The 17040-nt window shown below is 48.1% G+C and overlaps 2 protein-coding genes across 11 annotated transcripts in view; both read left to right on the top strand.

Moving 5' to 3' along the window:
• C2cd2 (C2 calcium dependent domain containing 2) overlaps nt 1-5847 on the top strand; it is a 71316-nt gene extending 65469 nt beyond the window's left edge. For all 3 annotated transcript variants that reach the window (XM_021185347.3, XM_021185345.3, XM_021185344.3), the window contains exon 14: nt 1581-5847. In XM_021185347.3, coding sequence (XP_021041006.1) covers nt 1581-1801 — 221 coding nt within the window. In that variant the 3' untranslated portion in view covers nt 1802-5847. The remainder of the gene's footprint in view (nt 1-1580) is intronic.
• A 3350-nt stretch (nt 5848-9197) lies between these two features.
• Nucleotides 9198-17040, top strand: part of Prdm15 (PR/SET domain 15) — a 59661-nt gene continuing 51818 nt past the window's right edge. For 6 of the 8 annotated variants that reach the window (XM_085832082.1, XM_085832081.1, XM_085832080.1 and 3 more), the window contains exon 1: nt 11385-12304. Coding sequence is in view for 1 of the 8 variants with exons in the window: in XM_029470243.2 (XP_029326103.2) it covers nt 9198-9296 (99 nt within the window). In the remaining 7 variants the exon portion in view is untranslated. Of the gene's footprint in view, nt 9301-11384; nt 12305-17040 lie in introns of those variants that run through there. The other 2 variants (XM_029470243.2, XM_085832083.1) reach the window with 2 other exon arrangements.

Raw genomic sequence — 17040 nt, 5'->3', positions numbered from 1 at the left:
TGTCCTTCACATCATTTTCCCTCTGTGTCTCTTTCCAAATTTCCTCTTCTTATAAGGCTACCAGGCAGAGGTGTTTGATTTGGCCCATCCTAATTATCACCTTTTTAATGTGATCACTTCTAGAATGACTCCATCTCCAAATAAGGGTGCATTCTGAGATTCTGGGGACTAGGAGTTCAACACAGGGATTTGAGGAGAACACAGAATACAAACCCTACCCCAGGCCAACCTTCAGTTCCGGGACATACAGGGGCCCGTCCTACTACACGGACTCTAGGGTCTACAGTTGGCCCAAGGCTTCCATTTACCCTCCAACCACCTCCACCTCCTCTGTTTCAAATGTGGGTACCCCAGCTGCTTGTGCTCTTTGGGACTCCAAAGCTAACCTAGAGCAGATCCCAGGAGGGGTCTTGTATATCTGAAATTTCACAGACCCTCATTCCCCAACTCCAGCCCAGATAATACCCCCTTGAAGCCTAGAGTGTGCTGCCTAGAGCTCATGCCTCTGCTTGGCTGATGCTTCTGATTTGACAAAATTGCCCACATGAATGTCTCCATGTTCACACATGGGCCAACTCCAGCCATCCAAACACAAACCAGCGATTGGCCTCTTGCTCAGGGATGAAACTCACACTAGGAACTATGGCCACAATGGACTTGTGGCTGGGAGCAAAGCCATTTGCATAACTGTACTTAACTTCCTTTTCATTCTCTTCCCAGCATTCCCTAGACCCAAGCAATTGCTCCTGGAAAAATGTGAAACTCTGCCCTAACTGTGCTTCCGCACAAGCAATTTGTTTGTTAAGGTAGAGGTCTTTAAACATTTTCAGGCAAATTTGTGCAGATTAAATTAATTTGGTCCCTCTGGGGTAGTCCAGTTTCTCTGCTTCTGCCAAAGTGGCTTTTTGTTTGCTTGTTTTTAGGAGATTTTGTTTGTTTGTTTGTTTGTTTGTTTTGTTTTGTTTTGTTTTTGAGATAGTCCTGACTGTCCTGGAACTTGCTCTGTAGACTAGGCTAGCCTCAAACTCAGAGATCTACCTACCTCTGCCTTGCAGGTACTGGGATTAAAGATGTTTGTGCACCACCATCATCACCTCAAAGTGGCTTTTAAAAGTGACCATCTTCTTTCTCCGTTGTGAATATGGATGCTAGGGAGATCCTGACCAGGTCTCCTCCTGCCCTAAGATGCTAACATGTTGATATGTGTTTTAGATACAGAAACACATCCATTTTCTTCACCCTCTCCAGGGCTCTTAGCTTAACTATCAGGAACATGGCCTTTATTCCTGGGCATACTGCATAGCCTTGCTCACAGAATTCCTAGTAAAGGGGAGGGGCCATGGTAGACCCCAGCCCACCCACTCCACAGTGTAGCCTTGCCAGTCTTACTGCTGGAATGTTCAGCCTTTCACTCTACAGAGTGACCTCCTATCATCTAGGCTGTGCTGTTTGCTCCTCTGGGCAGTGGTCACTCTTTGAGGGAGCACTGACTGTCACAGCTGTCTGGCAACTTTGCTTCCTCCTTGGCTTGAGTTCATCCTCCCTATGGCTCTGACCACTCCTGTGCTCCCCTTTTGCAGGAGGACTCCTAAGGAAAGGTGCCAAGCTCTTCTTCCGCCGGCGACACCAACAGAAAGACCCGGGCTTGAGCCAGTCACATAATGACCTGGTATTCCTGCAGCAGCCAGAGGGGAGGCAGAAGAAGGGGGCGACCCTCGGCCGGCTCCTGAACAGAAAGCTGCTTACCAGGCACAGAGGCAAACACACTATGAATGGAGTACCCAGAGAGCCCTGCATATAGCCCAAGTCACCCCCTGTCCTCACAGTTAGAGGATGGGGAACAGAAAGGTCTTCACCAGAACAGCAGGAACCAGTACCACCAGATGCCTGCTTGTCTATCTTGGTTGTTTTCCCCAATAATCTTGTCTTTGAAAGGAACAAAACAATCTGTGTATATGGCTAGGAAGCTTCCCCTGAGAGGACTGATAACACAGTCCAGTTTGCTACCAGATACTCCGTGTCTGGCTCCAGCTTCACCAAGCCATCGAAGCTCTGAGGGGGAACATAAGAGAGAGACTTGCATCATTGAAGCCATGTGTGATCTGATGGACTATGGATGGTAGGCAGGAGAGATCCCAGTCCACCTACTTCTTCCTCTCTCCTGAAGGACTACTGGAGTTTGTGTCTGGACCTTGTCAGGAGGGAGAGGTGTCCCTCTGGGCTGTTGCTATGAGCAGGATGGGCTACCTCACCTAACTTGTTTAGAATTAAAACGTGCACCTAGGCCAGGGGATATAGGCAGGAATTTTGACCCATGGGGAAAAAAATAGGAAAAGATGTGCTTTGACAAGTGTGAGGTATTCACCTTTGATATTAGCCATAGAAATTAAAAATGTATGCAAATACTAAGTGTGTTCTATGCAGATTGTGCCAGGCACTTCCAGATTTACTCTAGTCTTCATGCAAGTGGAGGTGTAGAAATTCAGATATGTTTCTTTGTTTCTTATGTCTGGGGCTCTGTTTTTTCCCACAGTGCAGACAGCATGCTGAGCTCAAATATGCTGAGGCTGCTATCAGGAGCAATGAATGACAGCTTATAGGACATGACATACATATATATATTTCTTGCCAAATATAGCTAACAGCCAAAACAAAGAACTTTTAGGGCAACTGAGGAAATTACTTTGTATTTCAGGTGCCAGTTAGTCTTAGGTGTAGAAGTTCTATAACAATGGGCCAAACTTGCAGGAATTCTTTTTATGGGATCTTCAGAATTTTACTGTGAACAGAGACTTCTGGTTACATTTTAGGGTATTCTGGTTTTGGTTTACTGTGGGAAAATTATAAAGTTGGCACCTGGCTTCAGTGTCCCCACATAAAGTCCATAAGATGCTGTCCTAATCTGTATGCCTGGCATTGTGATTTCACTGAGTCTCAGAACTCTCCAGAGACACTGCGTTTGGGTTAAGGTGTCCATTTTCCTCCTATAGTAGTGGAAAGGCTGACAGTAAAACCTGTGTGCTTGTCACTGACATGCAATCAGGAAGCTCCCTCTGGCATCTTCTGTTCATTAGAAATATGCATTTCAGGGGCAAAGTCACTGTTGACCAAAAATGTCTATGATAGCCAACACTATAGGAAAATGTTTTTTTTTTTTTTTTATATTTTGTTTTAGCAAGAAAGATTTGTAAACTACATTTAGAAATCCTCTTTCTCTCTTTTCTTTTCTTTTTTCTTTTCTTTTCTTTTCCTCAGTTCTTGGGTTAAACCTGTATCTTTGTGCACACTAGACAAGTCCTTGTCCACTGAACTGACTATTTCCCTGGCCCTATTTTCACATTTGGTCATCATAGTTGTCAGGATTTTACTGCTGTGAACAGACACCATGACCAAGACAACTCTTATAAAGGACAAAATTTAATTGGGACTGGCTTACAAGTTCAGAGGTTCAGTCCAGTATCATCAAGGCAGGGCATGGCAGCATCCAGGCAGGCATGGCACTGGAGGAGCTGAGGGTTCTACCTCTCTTTCAGAAGTCAGCTAGGAAAAGGCTGGCTCTTTTGCACCGGGCAGAGCTTCAAAACCCACACCCACAGCAATGCACTTTCTCCAACTAGGCCACACCTCCAAATAGTGCCACTCCCTGGTTCAAGCATATACAAACCTCCACAATCATCATCATCATAATTATTGTCATTATCAAGCTAAGGTTTTACTGAGTTGTTGCTTGGGCTGCCCTGTAATTCATTCTGTAACCCAGACATATCTTGAAACTCTGATTCTCCTGCCTTTGTCTCTCAAGTTACAGTGAGTACAGGCCTGAGCCACTGGGCCCGGAGAACTTAACTTTCAAATAAACATTTGAAAATTCTTCATGGGTATGGTGGTACAGGCCTGTGATCCTAGCACTTAGAAGATGGAGAGAGGAGAATGGTAGCTTCCACCTCAACCTGGGCTACATGAGACCCCCTTCTCAAAACAAACAAAAATAGAAGAAAAAGAACTGCAAAGTTCTAGAATGATCCATTAATAATAAGTTGGTTCCCAAAGCTGTGCTCTGCTTGAAGTATTGCTACTCCATGCAGTCTGCAGAATTGTGATCCGTAGCTATCAATTCCCAGAGACTACAGGTGCCAAGAATTCTGATTCTGATGGTGTGTTTTCAGTGTGGGGCACAGTAGCTGTCATCCAACATACTGGGGGCCAGAAGTGTTTCAGGCTTCTTTTGGATCTGGGGCTATCTTGATAAGACTTTACTATCTGAGCATCAGAAACATGAAACTCTTTGGACACTGTGGTGCATACAGCGTTTTGGGTTTTAGACTTTTGGGTTAGGGATGCTCAACCTATGCAAGTTTTATTGGTTTGGGCATTTAGGTTAAGTCTAGTCAATTGTGAAGGTATCAGAATTTTAGGTTATACTTTCTCTCAGCAAGAACAAAAAAGAACAAATGATTTTTAGCCATTCTAGCCCACAAATGACTCTGTGAGCATCCTGCTCCTGGCTTCCCAACCACATCTAAGACCTGCTTCCTCTAGGGTCTCCATTGAGTAGCCTTTGCCAGTTGTGAATACCATCACAGCAGAGTGTGCAGAGATGGGGTACACAAAGAGGTATCCTCAGGGACAAACCTGAGAAAATGGGCCTTCCTCAGACTATAAAATCCCTTCTCTAAGCTGTTTATCCCATTTCTGTTTCTTCGTAGTGTAGGGTAATTATGTTGAAATGAACACCATTAAGATTATGTAACAGGTGCCAACAGCACAAATGCATAAGCCAACTCTGTCCAATGATCTTGACTACATTCTTTGGTGGCTTCAGTTTCTGTCTTAAGATTTTGGCAGAGTGCTAGCTTTAAAGCAATTTTTCATGAACACTAATCCATGTGTCTGTGAATCTGGAAGCAGAACTCAGGTTGGCTGGAATTGGCCACATTTCCCCTGTCCTTCATGCAGTGACTGAATAGAACTGTTTGTGTGATGTTGGTGTAGCAATAACAAAACTAGGGCTCTCTTGCTCTGATTGAAAACACTATGAACAATAGGATTTAGACAAAGCACTTTATTTTACATTTTAGTTTAGGTTTAAAACTAGCCCTGCTTCCTAGCTGTGGATACTTGGCCATTTATTGCTAACCAGTTCCAAATTAGATTTTTGCTTGGATTTTCCCTGACCACATTTACAGAAAATTTTCTTATGCAGACAGGGAAAGATTAATTTACATTGCTGCCACCCAAAGTGGTGTTTTCTTTGGTTAATAAGCTCAGGGCTGTCAATCTTGAACTTTCAAAGTTCAAGTTGATGGATGGTAGAAGGTAAAATTTGTCTGTCACAGAAACAAGTGTGGGCACTGACTGACAACCAGGCATGGAAACAGGTGTGGGTCCTGACTGACAAGCAGGCACTGTCTCCACTATCCCAACAGGTAAAAAGACTTGAGGACCAAAGCACCTGCACAGGGACAGAGACACTGTTCAAACTAGCAGTGCAAGCTCCTATCACCTCTGGTTCTTTACATAAACTGTCCATGTTCTGTGTATAAATAAGTTTTGGGATCACCAAGCTGCCTGGATCACTTGGCTGAGGGTGGAATGAAGATGTGATTATCCATCGGGCTGTAAGCTGTGGCTTTCTGCCCTCTGTCACGCCAGTCTCTATGTCAGAGGGGATAAAAGTAAAAGCTTCCCAGGTGTGTGGCGAACCTGAAGCTAGTGTGTGGCGACTGGCATCTGTGGAAATGATTGTATTTGTTACGAAAGACATGGGTGGCATGGGATGCCGTACAGTGAGACGTGGCTGGAACTTCATTGACCTCTCGAGAAATAAATGTACACGGAAGACTTTAAGCCAAGTTGGTTCTGAGTGCCGTGCTGTCCTGAGAGTCCCAGAGGCTTCTCTTAATGTTTGAATTACTGCCATCCTTTGTCTTTTTGTTTGACTGGCCATCACAGCCAGGTACAGAAAGGATGTACTAGGACCTGCTTCCACCCTCATTCCAGGCATGGGCTTTCCTCCCTGTGCTCCTGTGCTTCTGTGCTATGTGGGCTATTGCGCACCACCCAGGCCATGCTAAAATTTGCTATACAGTTTTAGCAGTTCCAGGGAGCTTCTGGGGGATGATGGATTGTGGGTACTGCAAGCTAGAGTCTGTCCTGGCCCAGGTCCCCAAGGCAGTGCCTGATATGGCCTGTGGGAGACGTGTTTGGGGAGGCAGGGGAATGAACATTCATCCGTTTCGGTCCTTGCTATTAGTGCTGCACCCCAGCAGAGGGAAAAGGTAACAGCTTAGCTATGGGAGCCACGTGTGTGACAGCATTTATGCTTTCACAGGACATGGCAGGGGTTTCTGGGGTAGGATTGGGGCAGCCTTGCTGCCTACTGCAAGCATCTCATCCCCTTGGTGGTCTTCAGTTTCTGTGGTCTCCTTCATGTCACCCTGCCATATACACAAACAAAAGCATTGCATTTGGAGAGATGCTGCATTGAGGAACCACCAGGGAGACCATCTCAGACTTGCTCACTCTTCAGTCCTATTCAGCCTGCTTGCCTATGGGATTGATTGCATATGGGGTGGCCAGCCACTGTCATCTTCCCATCAGGATGAGTCACCTGAGTTGAGCCCCATCCATTCTCTGCATCAAAGGTGTCATCTACTATGGCATCTATCCGTTGCTGTGGTAAAATACCCTGACAAGAGGAAATTTACGGAAGAAAGGGTTTATTTTTGGCTCATAGTTCCAGAAGGATTAGAGTTCATTATGGCAGGGAAGGCATGGCAGTAATCAGAGAAAGCAGTGGGCAAGGGTGGGGAGCTGGCTGGTTACACTGTCTTTCATGTACAAATCCAAACCGGAAGTGAGGCAAGACCATAACCCCTTCCTTTAGGAAGGCTGTACCCCTAAGAGTGGTGGTTCTTGGCCTGCGATCCCTTTCGGGGTTAAGAGACCCTTTCACAGGTGTCACCTAAAACCATTGGGAAACAGATGTTTACATTATGCTAGCAAATTTACAGAGAATTTGCAACATGATAGTAGCAAAAAAATTACAATTATGAAGCAGCAACAAAAGTGAGTTTATGGTTTGGGGGATAAACCATGAGAAACTGAATTGCAGTGTTGGGAAGGTTGAGAACCACTGTCATAAAGGTTCCATAACATCCCCCAAATAGCAGTATCAACTGGGGATCAAGTGTTCAAACACCTGAGCCTGTGGGAGGCCTTTTTCATTCAGACCCCAACAGGAGAGGAGACCTCACTACTGGAGAAATGGCAGTACTCTCACTCCCAGTTCCTCAGCCCCACACACTACACAGGGCAAGGCAATGCCTGTGTCTGGAATTGGAATGCGTTAGGGTTGGAGGAGCTGGGGGGACTGTTGCCTCCTTTGTAGACCACCAAGGTCTGCTTTGTGCTGCCATCCCAAGAGGGATGAAAAAGGGCTAAACTGATCACAATTTACCATCTGTCCAGGCTGATCTCTGCTGGGACCTCCTGAGGAATTCTGAACAACCTGGCTTCCCTGCCAGGGTTGGTCCCTATCAACCACCCTTGGTCATTCTAGAATGCACACACCCATTCTCTGTATCACCCCTATACTATTAGACTGGGCAGACAGGCCCTGCCTTCTCATGAAGTAGCCAGCAAAAAAGACTTTCAAGATCTGCTGCCTACCATGGTTAGTCCACGTGGTCCTCTCCTGGACTTAGCTTTGCTGGAATGTGGGTATTTTAGCAGGTATCCCACACTCCTGTTATCTCTAACTTCCCATCTCTTTCCTAATTTTTCAGTTTTTACTCTGCCAGCTTCAAACATCAATCGTCCTTTCCGTGGCTCCCCACAATTATTTTGACCTTGTAACATATTGTTTGGCCTCCAAGATTTTCCTCTGAAATCTGAATAACCCCATAACTTTTGTATTTTGCATGTATGCAAAACCAGTATCATGTGGATTCCACCAAAGTCTCTCTCCAGCTCAAAAAGTAGCCAGCTGGTCAGGCCGGGAGGTGGTGGCACACACCTTTAATTCCAGCACTTGGGAGGCAGAGGCAGGCAGATTTCTGGCCTACAGAGTGAGTTCCAGGACAGCCAGAGCTACACAGAGAAACCCTATCTTGAAAAACCAAACCAAACCAAAACCAAACCAAAAAAAGTAGCTGGTTTCTTGGGTCACTACTACCATGGGCTGAGTGCCTAAGCAGCTAAATATGGTGAAAACAACCTTGAGCTCACCAGTTCCTATGGGGGTCCTGTAGGAGCAGGGAGCCCTGACATTGAGAGCTCCCTTTTCAAGGGAAAGTCTTTCAAGTAAGTCTGCTTTCATATCCTGTTCCAAGGCAAAGCTCGAAACTTAGTAGGTGATAATCCATTCAGCCTCCATGCCTTCCTTAGTCTCAGATTTGCACTGGTTTTTCCTTGTAAAAATTTTATTTATACACTTAGTCCTGTTTCATATGTAGAAGCTGAAAGAAGTGACCTTCTGAGCACTTTAGAATGAGCAATACCAATGAAAGTGGTATAGGGGATGATGGGGTGTTAAAGGTGTCTCTTTTTTTTTTTTTTTTTTTTTGAGACAGGGTTTCTCTGTATAACCCTGGCTGTCCAGGAACTCACTTTGTAGACCAGGCTGGCCTCGAACTCAGAAATCCACCTGCCTCTGCCTCCCAGCACTGGGATTAAAGGCGTGCACCACCACCGCCTGGCTTAAAGTTGTCTTGAAGGGCAAAGATGTCCTTGTCCTCTCAGTTCACTACACAGCCTGCCTCATTCATACACACACACACAGCTCTAACCTTAACTCTTCGGTTCACATACCATCTGGCCCCCTCTCATGGATCACACAGCCCCTCTCCCCAGCTTTTTTGTTCACTCAGTCCCTTCCCCTGAATCCTCACAGCCTGCTCCACCAGGCCTCCATATATTCTCTCCTGTTCCCCATCCACATCAACAGTTACCCGCTCCCCAAGCAGGAAGGCAATCATCCTCCATATCTGCAACCACGCATCTCTGCCCATGGGTTCCTCAATCACCCAGCCATTTCCTAGGCTCGCTGGCTACAAAGCCCCAGCCAGCTCCCACTACACGCAGTCCTTTATCCCTGACTCCCTGTTAACACAGCCCTAAGTTCCCAGCTCCAGGTGCAAACACCCGGAGCCCTGGGCCCGCCCCGTTGGCTTGCGCTGCGCACTACAACTCCCACGATGCCGCGCCACCGCCCCCCCGGCTTCCGGTGCTGCGCAGTTTCCGGAGCGGATCGCAACCCGGAGTCCGGATCCGACCCCGCTCTGCACATTCCACAGGCAGGTAAAGCCCCGGGCCCATGCTCGCCGCTGCCCCACCGCGCGCCCCTCGCTGCGGCCCGCGGCCCGCGCCTGGCCCGGGCTCGGCCTCCAGCCGCGCCCCCCACGCCCGCCCCGGTCCGGCCGCCGTGCCGCCTGTTCTTTGTTACAGTCGCGGCCGCGGGCGCCGTGGGCGATCGGAGTCAAAACCCGGCTGGAATCCGGAGCCGCTCCGGGATCGCCCTGCGCCCGCCGGGTTCCGCTGCCGCGGGCTTGGCCCCTGCCCTAAGTGCCCGGCCCGGGTTCCGAGCGCCGGGCCCGTGCCAACTGCCCTCCGCGCGCTCGGCCCACGCCAACCGGCGCCCGGCCGCCCACTCGCGGGCTCGGCGCCCCCCGCCCCGGCGCGGGCTCAGGCGCTGCGCCCCTAGTGCGCCCAGGCCCAGCGGCCACCGCCAGGCCCTGCGTGGCTGCGGGCTCAAGTCCCTACAGTCCCTTCCCGGCTACCCGGCCGCCTTACCCGGTTTTCGGGCACAGCCCAGGGAGGGGCCTTGTTCTCCAGCCCCTTTGGCGTTTAAGAAAGTCCGAGGCTGTGCCGTGGCTCCCAGGCCCTGGCGCCTCACTCGTCTCTACCTTTTGGTGGCACAGGGACCACAGTGGCAAGACAGGCTGGAGACATGTGCCCACCTACTATCTGGGCAGAGGGTGGACAGGTGGGGGCCAGGGCCAGGTGGAGCCTGCGTGCTCCCGAGGTGAGTTTTGAGAGGGCAGAGGTAGGACGAGAGAGGCAGTGGTGGACAAGGGCGCGCTTATGCCCCCCCGGAACACTTCATGGAATGGTGGAGGGCCTCTTCACACATGCTCATAAGCGTCCCCCTCCTCCGAGGTGGTTTAAAATGGTAGAAGCTAGAATGTGAGCTGGAGACACGTGGACCTGTGCCTGAATTTAAAGCTGCCAACGCTTCTTTTAAAAACACATATGTTAGAGCCCGTCAGAATCCTCCAATGGAGGTGCTTGTGCAGGCCACCACTTGAGGTCCTGAAGGCAATTTTAAAAGTAAAACCTGAATTCTCCGACTGTGGGAACTACTCAGGGGTGGCAGAGACAGTACTCCTTGGAGAGTGCAGAGTAGTTGCTGAGACATGATCACCTATACACCCCAACCATATTTTGCTTCAAACCTACCGGCTTTCCACATCTTATCTACTGCAGCTGCCTCCTCAGACTTGCCCTGAAATTACTGCTTTACTCTGAAATAAAACCTTTAGATCGGATTATTAAAGGGAAAAAGCACTAAGTTTTCTCCTGATGAGGTTTGTTTTTCCGTCTTTGATTCATGCTTTTCCGTAAATGTCAGCAAAGAATATACTGGTTGTTCTCTTTGGGGAACAGACAAGGTAGTTTGTTTTTCCAGAAGACAAATGGGTAGATTAAAACACCAACCACAGCTAGGTTGATGGCAAATGCTTATAATCCCAGTACTCTGGAGGCTGAGCCAGAAGTCTATGTTCATGGAAGTCTGGACCACACAAAGCCAGCTACAATTACAAGGCTGTCTTAGAGAGATTACCTTTGAGAAAGACCTCTGTTACCATGTCCTGTCATTTTTTCCTGAAAGGTTATCTGTGCAGAAGGTAGGGAAGACATTGCTGCATTTTTCAGGTATAAAGCTTAAAATTGGTCACCAACAGTGGCATAAAGGCTGGCCAGACTCAGATTCTCATTTGTAACACATGGCTGACACCTGTTCAGGATACCTTACACAGATTGATCTACCAGGCCAGCCACAGCTACATCTGTGGTAAATGTTTGTGGACACCTTTCATACACCCAAGGAACAAAAGAAGATATGCAAGAGGCAGTGTAGACCATAAGTAACGGTGGTTACACAAGAGTGGCAAGGACGTGAGGGAGGAAGGTTGCTTGCTGGGCGTGCAGGGGTTGTTTGCACACTCTGTACTGACCTGAGCCATCTATCTAGGAAGGGTGGTTTAGTAGGAGACAGGTGCTAAGAGGAAATCTAGCCTCTAGTGGAAATCTAGTGGAAAGCAGAGTGGGCTAGTGCACACAGGGCTGGGTGGGAACATAAATGGGATCCCAGGCTGGGAAAGGCCAGTGAATCAAGGTGGAGAGCTTTGAACAGGACTGGCACAGGAATTGTGTCCTTAGAGTTGAGCCTGTGGGTGCCTTGGGGAACACGAGTACAGGCCAGTAGACTCCACTCAAAATAGAAGGAAACACTGAGGATGATCCAGCACACGGCTGCTATCCTAGAGGCACCAGCTGGCCCACTGTCCAGGCATCCTTTGAGAGTCTGTGGGCATGAATGGGACCTGACAGACTCTCGCTTAGAGTCTCCTAGGGCGGGTCTTCCTTCACCCAGGGCAGGAGACCACATTCATCCATTCATCCCCTGGTTTGGTCCACAGGTATAGGGGGAAAAAGGAGTCACTGGGTGCCCACCCTCCAGCAGCTTGAAGCCCTGACTAACTGGCAGTTTTGTCTCCTAATTCAGAAGGGTAGGCATGAAGCTCTGTTGTTCCCAGCCTTCTGCTCCATCTCCTCACCCATGTGGCTCTGTTCTGATCTCCCAGGAAAAGAGATATAGTGGGCATTTAAGGTCAGCAGATGAAATAATAGAGAACCATAAAACACCCTGTGTACTTCTTGAACCAGCTTCTTTGGGTACTGGATGACAATTCAGTGAAGGCCATCACAGCTCACCCTGAAGAAATGAGTGCAGCCTGTGGTCCTGTGAAATCATGTCTGATTCAATGAATAGACATACTTGTGTTGCGAGAAGTTACAACAGGGGCGTCAGGAGAGCAATTGCAGGCAGCAGTGTGTAATGGACGGTTTAGGATCTCCAGGGAAGGAGGCAGGAGGGTACGGAGAAGAGGCGGGGTCAGCTTGCTGATGCTTAAAGGGAAGCTGGTTTCTGTGAGTTGGAAGTAACTGGGGCCATCCTGTCATGAGGCTTACATTTTCATAACTGCATTTACAAGAGTGACATGAAGATCTATTTTAAGAGGTCAGTGGAATTTTCATTTGCTGCTCTTAAACCTGGCCCGATCAGAGAAGCTGGTACTGGGAATGGAGAATGGTGAAATACTTTTATGGAGATATTTGCAGTGAGCGTGCTGTGCCTGGTACCAGGCATCAAGTGTTCTTCAGGGGTTGGTCTAGACTTAGGGAGAGGCAAGTGCTGCACCAAGATCTGGCTTGGAGGTGACTTTCAACTATGTGCCATATTTGGGGAGTGGGAAGTGTCAAGGAGACACTGCATGCCGACAGAGGTACAGATGGCATAGTGTGTCCAATGAGGGAAGCAAAGCATGAGATTGATCATTGAAGAAAAACATCAAAGGGGAGGGAGGGACCTGAGATAATGATGGAGGGGGATGTAGGCTACAAAGAGGGTGTTCTATGGAGCCGTTTGCTGGAGCTAAGGTTGGTTCTCCTATTAGCCCTGTATATCAGATATTTACATTATGATCTGTAACAGTAGCAAATTACAGTTATGAAGTAGTAATGAAATAATTTTGTAGGTGGGGGTTATCACAACATGACGAACGCTGCAGCATTCAGAAGGTAGAAACCACTGTCATAGAAAGTAAGAAAGCCAGCAGTTTTCCGAGGACTTTTATAGTGGAAGGAAAGAGAAGGTTACACAGGTGACCTTTAGGCAAAGGCCCTTTTGTTTCAGTGTGTGAGCTCTAAGTGTCCGTAAGATGCTGCCAGAGAGATGCAATCACAAGGGTTTCCAGGGGAAAGTGGGAAGGCCTAGTTTTGGTGCATGGCAGTCATGATGAACTAAGAGAACTTGTAAGGAGAGTGCTGTTGGAGAGGCCTTATTAGAAGTAGGTGGGTATTTGACAGATGGAGGGAAGGTTTTTAGTTTACTCTGTTTGCTGGTGAAATGGCAGAATTCCCCAGACTAGGTAATTTATAAAGAGCGAGAACATTTGGAGACTGTTCCCAGCCGGGTTAGAGAGCACCAGGAACCCCATAGGCTGGGCATCCTCCGATTACCCTAATAGGTTGGGGAGGCTGGGCCATGGAGCCTACCTTTTAAATATGGTCCATCTTGCAGTATCATGTGGGAGAGCATCACTGATGAGGAAGTTTGGGGAGGGGAAGACCATGGCTGTTTAGGCCCCTGAGAGAGAGGATAACATCTTGTGACTCAGTCACCTTTCAGGGCCACTCACTCACCTCCTGATACCATCATAGTGACAACTACATCACAGCCAGAATTTTGAGACCACATGTACCTCTTAGCACTGCTGGGAGAGGAAACAGCAGTACGTGACATGGAGGCTGGGAAGGGGACCCGAATAAATTCTTAGGAATCCTGTACCAGTGAATGCCCTGCTGGCGTCTTTCATCTTCTTTCATCCTCTGTCACGTGGGATGGGGGCAGGCACTGGGTCTGGTGGGATCTGATGAGCCTTGTTGATGAACTTGTGTAAACTTGATCTGGGTTGCCTGAAGACCCCACTTTCCTCTACCAAGATATGTCTTGGGCCTCCACTCACAGTTCGGAGGGTTGAGGAAGTGCCAGAATCACAGGAAACTTTGGGCAAATGACAAGGCTTGAGGGACAGTACTGAAGCCAAGTGTGTCCTGAGTGTTGCCAGGGGTGGGCGGGGGTGATATGATTGGACTGGAGAGAAGGGAGCATGCCTACTGTGTTAAGAGTCTGCCTTTGATTATTCTGCCGTTTGAAATATGAGTGCTAGGACTACAGATGTTTGCACAGCCAGCCCATCCAACTAAGAGGCTGCCTTTGAGAAGCATATTTCCTGTGTCTAGTTCTCTATGTGGGCTTTTGGCATTTTCTAAGTTTAAGGAACACGTGTTAATTAGTGATGGCAAGTTTGCCTTTTATTGTGATGAATCACAGTGCTGCATAGCTTAGTGCCATGTGTTAGGCAAGGTGCTTCTAGAACTCTGTCCTTACTGGCTGCCAAATTTCTGCCATCATAACCGGTTGAGCTAGGATCTTCAAGTTGAAGGACACACTACCTCAGTTTCATTTTTATGCACTACACTGAACATCTTTCTTTCGCCCAGAAACTCCTCTGCAAGAGCCAGAAGTGAACATTGGAAACACAGCCTCACCACAGATGAGCTAAGAAGTCAGAAAGAATGGAGAAGTTAGTAAAGAAAAAAGACTCAACCTCAGTTGAGGGCTCCAAGCTGCCTGAATGCCAGGCCCAGCCCTAAGACGTCAGATAATAGGGGCTAAACTACACCTTCTGGAGGTTTTCTGGAGGTGGCAGTTGAACACAAGTATCTTGCTGACTGGAAGGAAATCAGACATGGTGGTGTGGTGCTGGAAGCTGTAGGCTACAAGGGTTCCACTTGCAGCATCTAGAATTCTGAACGAGAGTGCTATGCTCTGGCAGCTTGCTGTGCCTCAAGGTTCAAATAAGCACACTCAGACCATAAGCAGGCTTTGCAGGGAACCTGCAGAGGAGGGACCCAGGAAGCAGAGTAGGAGCACAGACAATAGTAATTCACTTGAGAAGAGTGGTGGTGGGAAGGGATGGAACAGGCAGGCATTGGAGAAGGAAATCAGTGAAATGGGACATGGGGCCCATCTCATTGCCCTGCCAAACAGCTAGGCGAAGCTATAGAGACAGTGGGAATGTGCAGCCTCCTCTTCTCCCCCAGCAGAATCTCCACATAGGCATGCCCACAGCAAACTCTACACACACTCAAAAAGAGAAAATCAAGTGGAGGAGGAACAGTGTCTGATCACAGGCCATGTCTTGCAGGTGGTAAAGTAAGGTCAGGTCAGGGCTTTAACCCCATCTGCAGGAGCTGATACAGGAGTGGAGCTGGTGAGCAGAGAGGCTTAGCAAAGCACCCTGTGCCCTGACCCTGGGCCTGGATGTCTATGGGGTAAGCATAGGACTTTCTAAAGAGCAGTAGTTGGGCTTGGCCACTGTGGTCACAGCAGAAGGCCACTGTTCCCTATCTATTGTATTTTAAGACAGCCAGTCTGGCCTTCTCACTTCTGTTTGCATGGACTATTTCTCCTGTAGAGGGTCAGGTTAGTGACACTGTGCTTGACGTGTGACTGTGGAGCTGTGTGGGGCCTGCTGTGCACCTGCCCTGCTTGTAGCTGCTCTTTGGTGCTCACTTGGGCAGGAGAAGAAGAGTCTGAACCTTAAAGTTGGGCGAAGAGGTAAATGAGTGGGCCCAAAAGAAGGAAGTGAACCCAGGCTGAGAGCAAAGCTGTGCTGAATCTAGATGGTTGGCAGGCACACTGTGCTGGTTAGTATTAGCTGCCAGCCTGACAATCTAGAATACCTGGGAGAGTGGCATCTGGGCCAACCTGTAGAGGCTTATCCTGATTGCACTTACTGATGTGAGCAGATCCATCTTGACTATGGGCAGGGCCGTTCCCTGAGGGGGGATCCTGGACAGTGTAAACTGGAGGAAGGCAGCTGAGCATTGGAAAGTCTTTATCACTTCTACATCCTATCCAGTGCAAGGTGTGGCTTCAGGCTGCCTTGACTTCCGACCAAGATTGACTGTCCTTGAACTGTGAGCTAGAATAAATCCTGTCTTCCTTAAGTTTCTTTTGTAATAATATTTTATAACTAGCAGCAGGAAAAGACACTAAAACAGACAGGGAGCCCAGACAGGACCATTTATTAAAGAGTGTGGGAAAGTTTTGTTCTCCACAGGAAATGAGTTTAGGAAGCCACAGGGCCAAATATGGGAGCCAGAGCTTAGGTGACCAAGGGTTGGTTGTGCTGCTCTTCTGGCACGGATGGCACGCTGGAGCCATTTTGCATCTGCATCTAGTTAAACACTTACCTACAGAAACGGGCAGGAAGCAGCAAAGGAGGACAAGGTGGTGGGATTACAAATAGGAAGACTGTAGCAGACCAGAAAGGCCTTAAACTCGAGGAAACTAAGGCCCAGGAAAGGATAATAACGAGCCCCAGGGTCAGCAGGGACACGCAGGCTGGTCTCTGGCATCTGGCATTCCTGTACTATGAGTACCACTGATTCAGTCCTTAGCTCCTCAGCCTGTCCATCACAAAGGGAAGCTCCCTCTACCCAGCTAGGCTGATGAGCTGCTGGCCTACCCTGATCCCAGCAGATCAGTTCTGAGAGATTCCTCAGGTCTCCTGTGCCTGGCATGTGACTCAAATGGGGTCTGCAGTGCTCTCAAGTATTTAGCTCAGGATCCTCTCTGCCTGACACAGTATCCCTTCTTCAGCACATATCAGAACTAGATCACTGTTCGTTTGCTTTTTCCCCATAGCGATTTCTCCTCTGTTGTAATATAGTCATGAAAGCCTGTGCCAGTCGGAAAGGTAGCCCTCTTGTTTAAACAGAAATCCCCAGGGCCTCTAGACCAGAGCTGGCTCCCAAATCCCTGAGCTGTAACTGTTCAAGCTAAGATCCACTGTAAGTGAAGAACATGCTCAGACCACCAACACTTCATGTGAGAAAATTCCTTAAAACACGAATTACATACAAGAGGATGCTTAGGGTATGAGGTGGAGCTAAGTCTGTGTGTTTGACTTGACTAAGATCTTTTCATAGCTATAAACAAAGTTATCCTAAAGTTTCTATGGAAAAACCCAGCATAGAAAGACATGCCTGTAATCCCAGCACTACAGAGGCAGGCAGACATTGATTTACATAGCAAACTGGAAAGTATTGCTGCTACTTCCTAGTCCACGGAACATACTCTGAAACACTGGAGAGAAACTATTGTCTCTCAAAGATTTAATACCC

Source organism: Mus caroli, unplaced genomic scaffold, assembly GCF_978045245.1.
Source record: "Mus caroli unplaced genomic scaffold, Mus_caroli_1 scaffold_17, whole genome shotgun sequence".
Taxonomy (NCBI): Eukaryota; Metazoa; Chordata; class Mammalia; order Rodentia; family Muridae; genus Mus; species Mus caroli.
The sequence above is the reverse complement of the archived record's forward strand: the minus strand, read 5'-3'. Positions and strand labels throughout refer to the sequence as shown.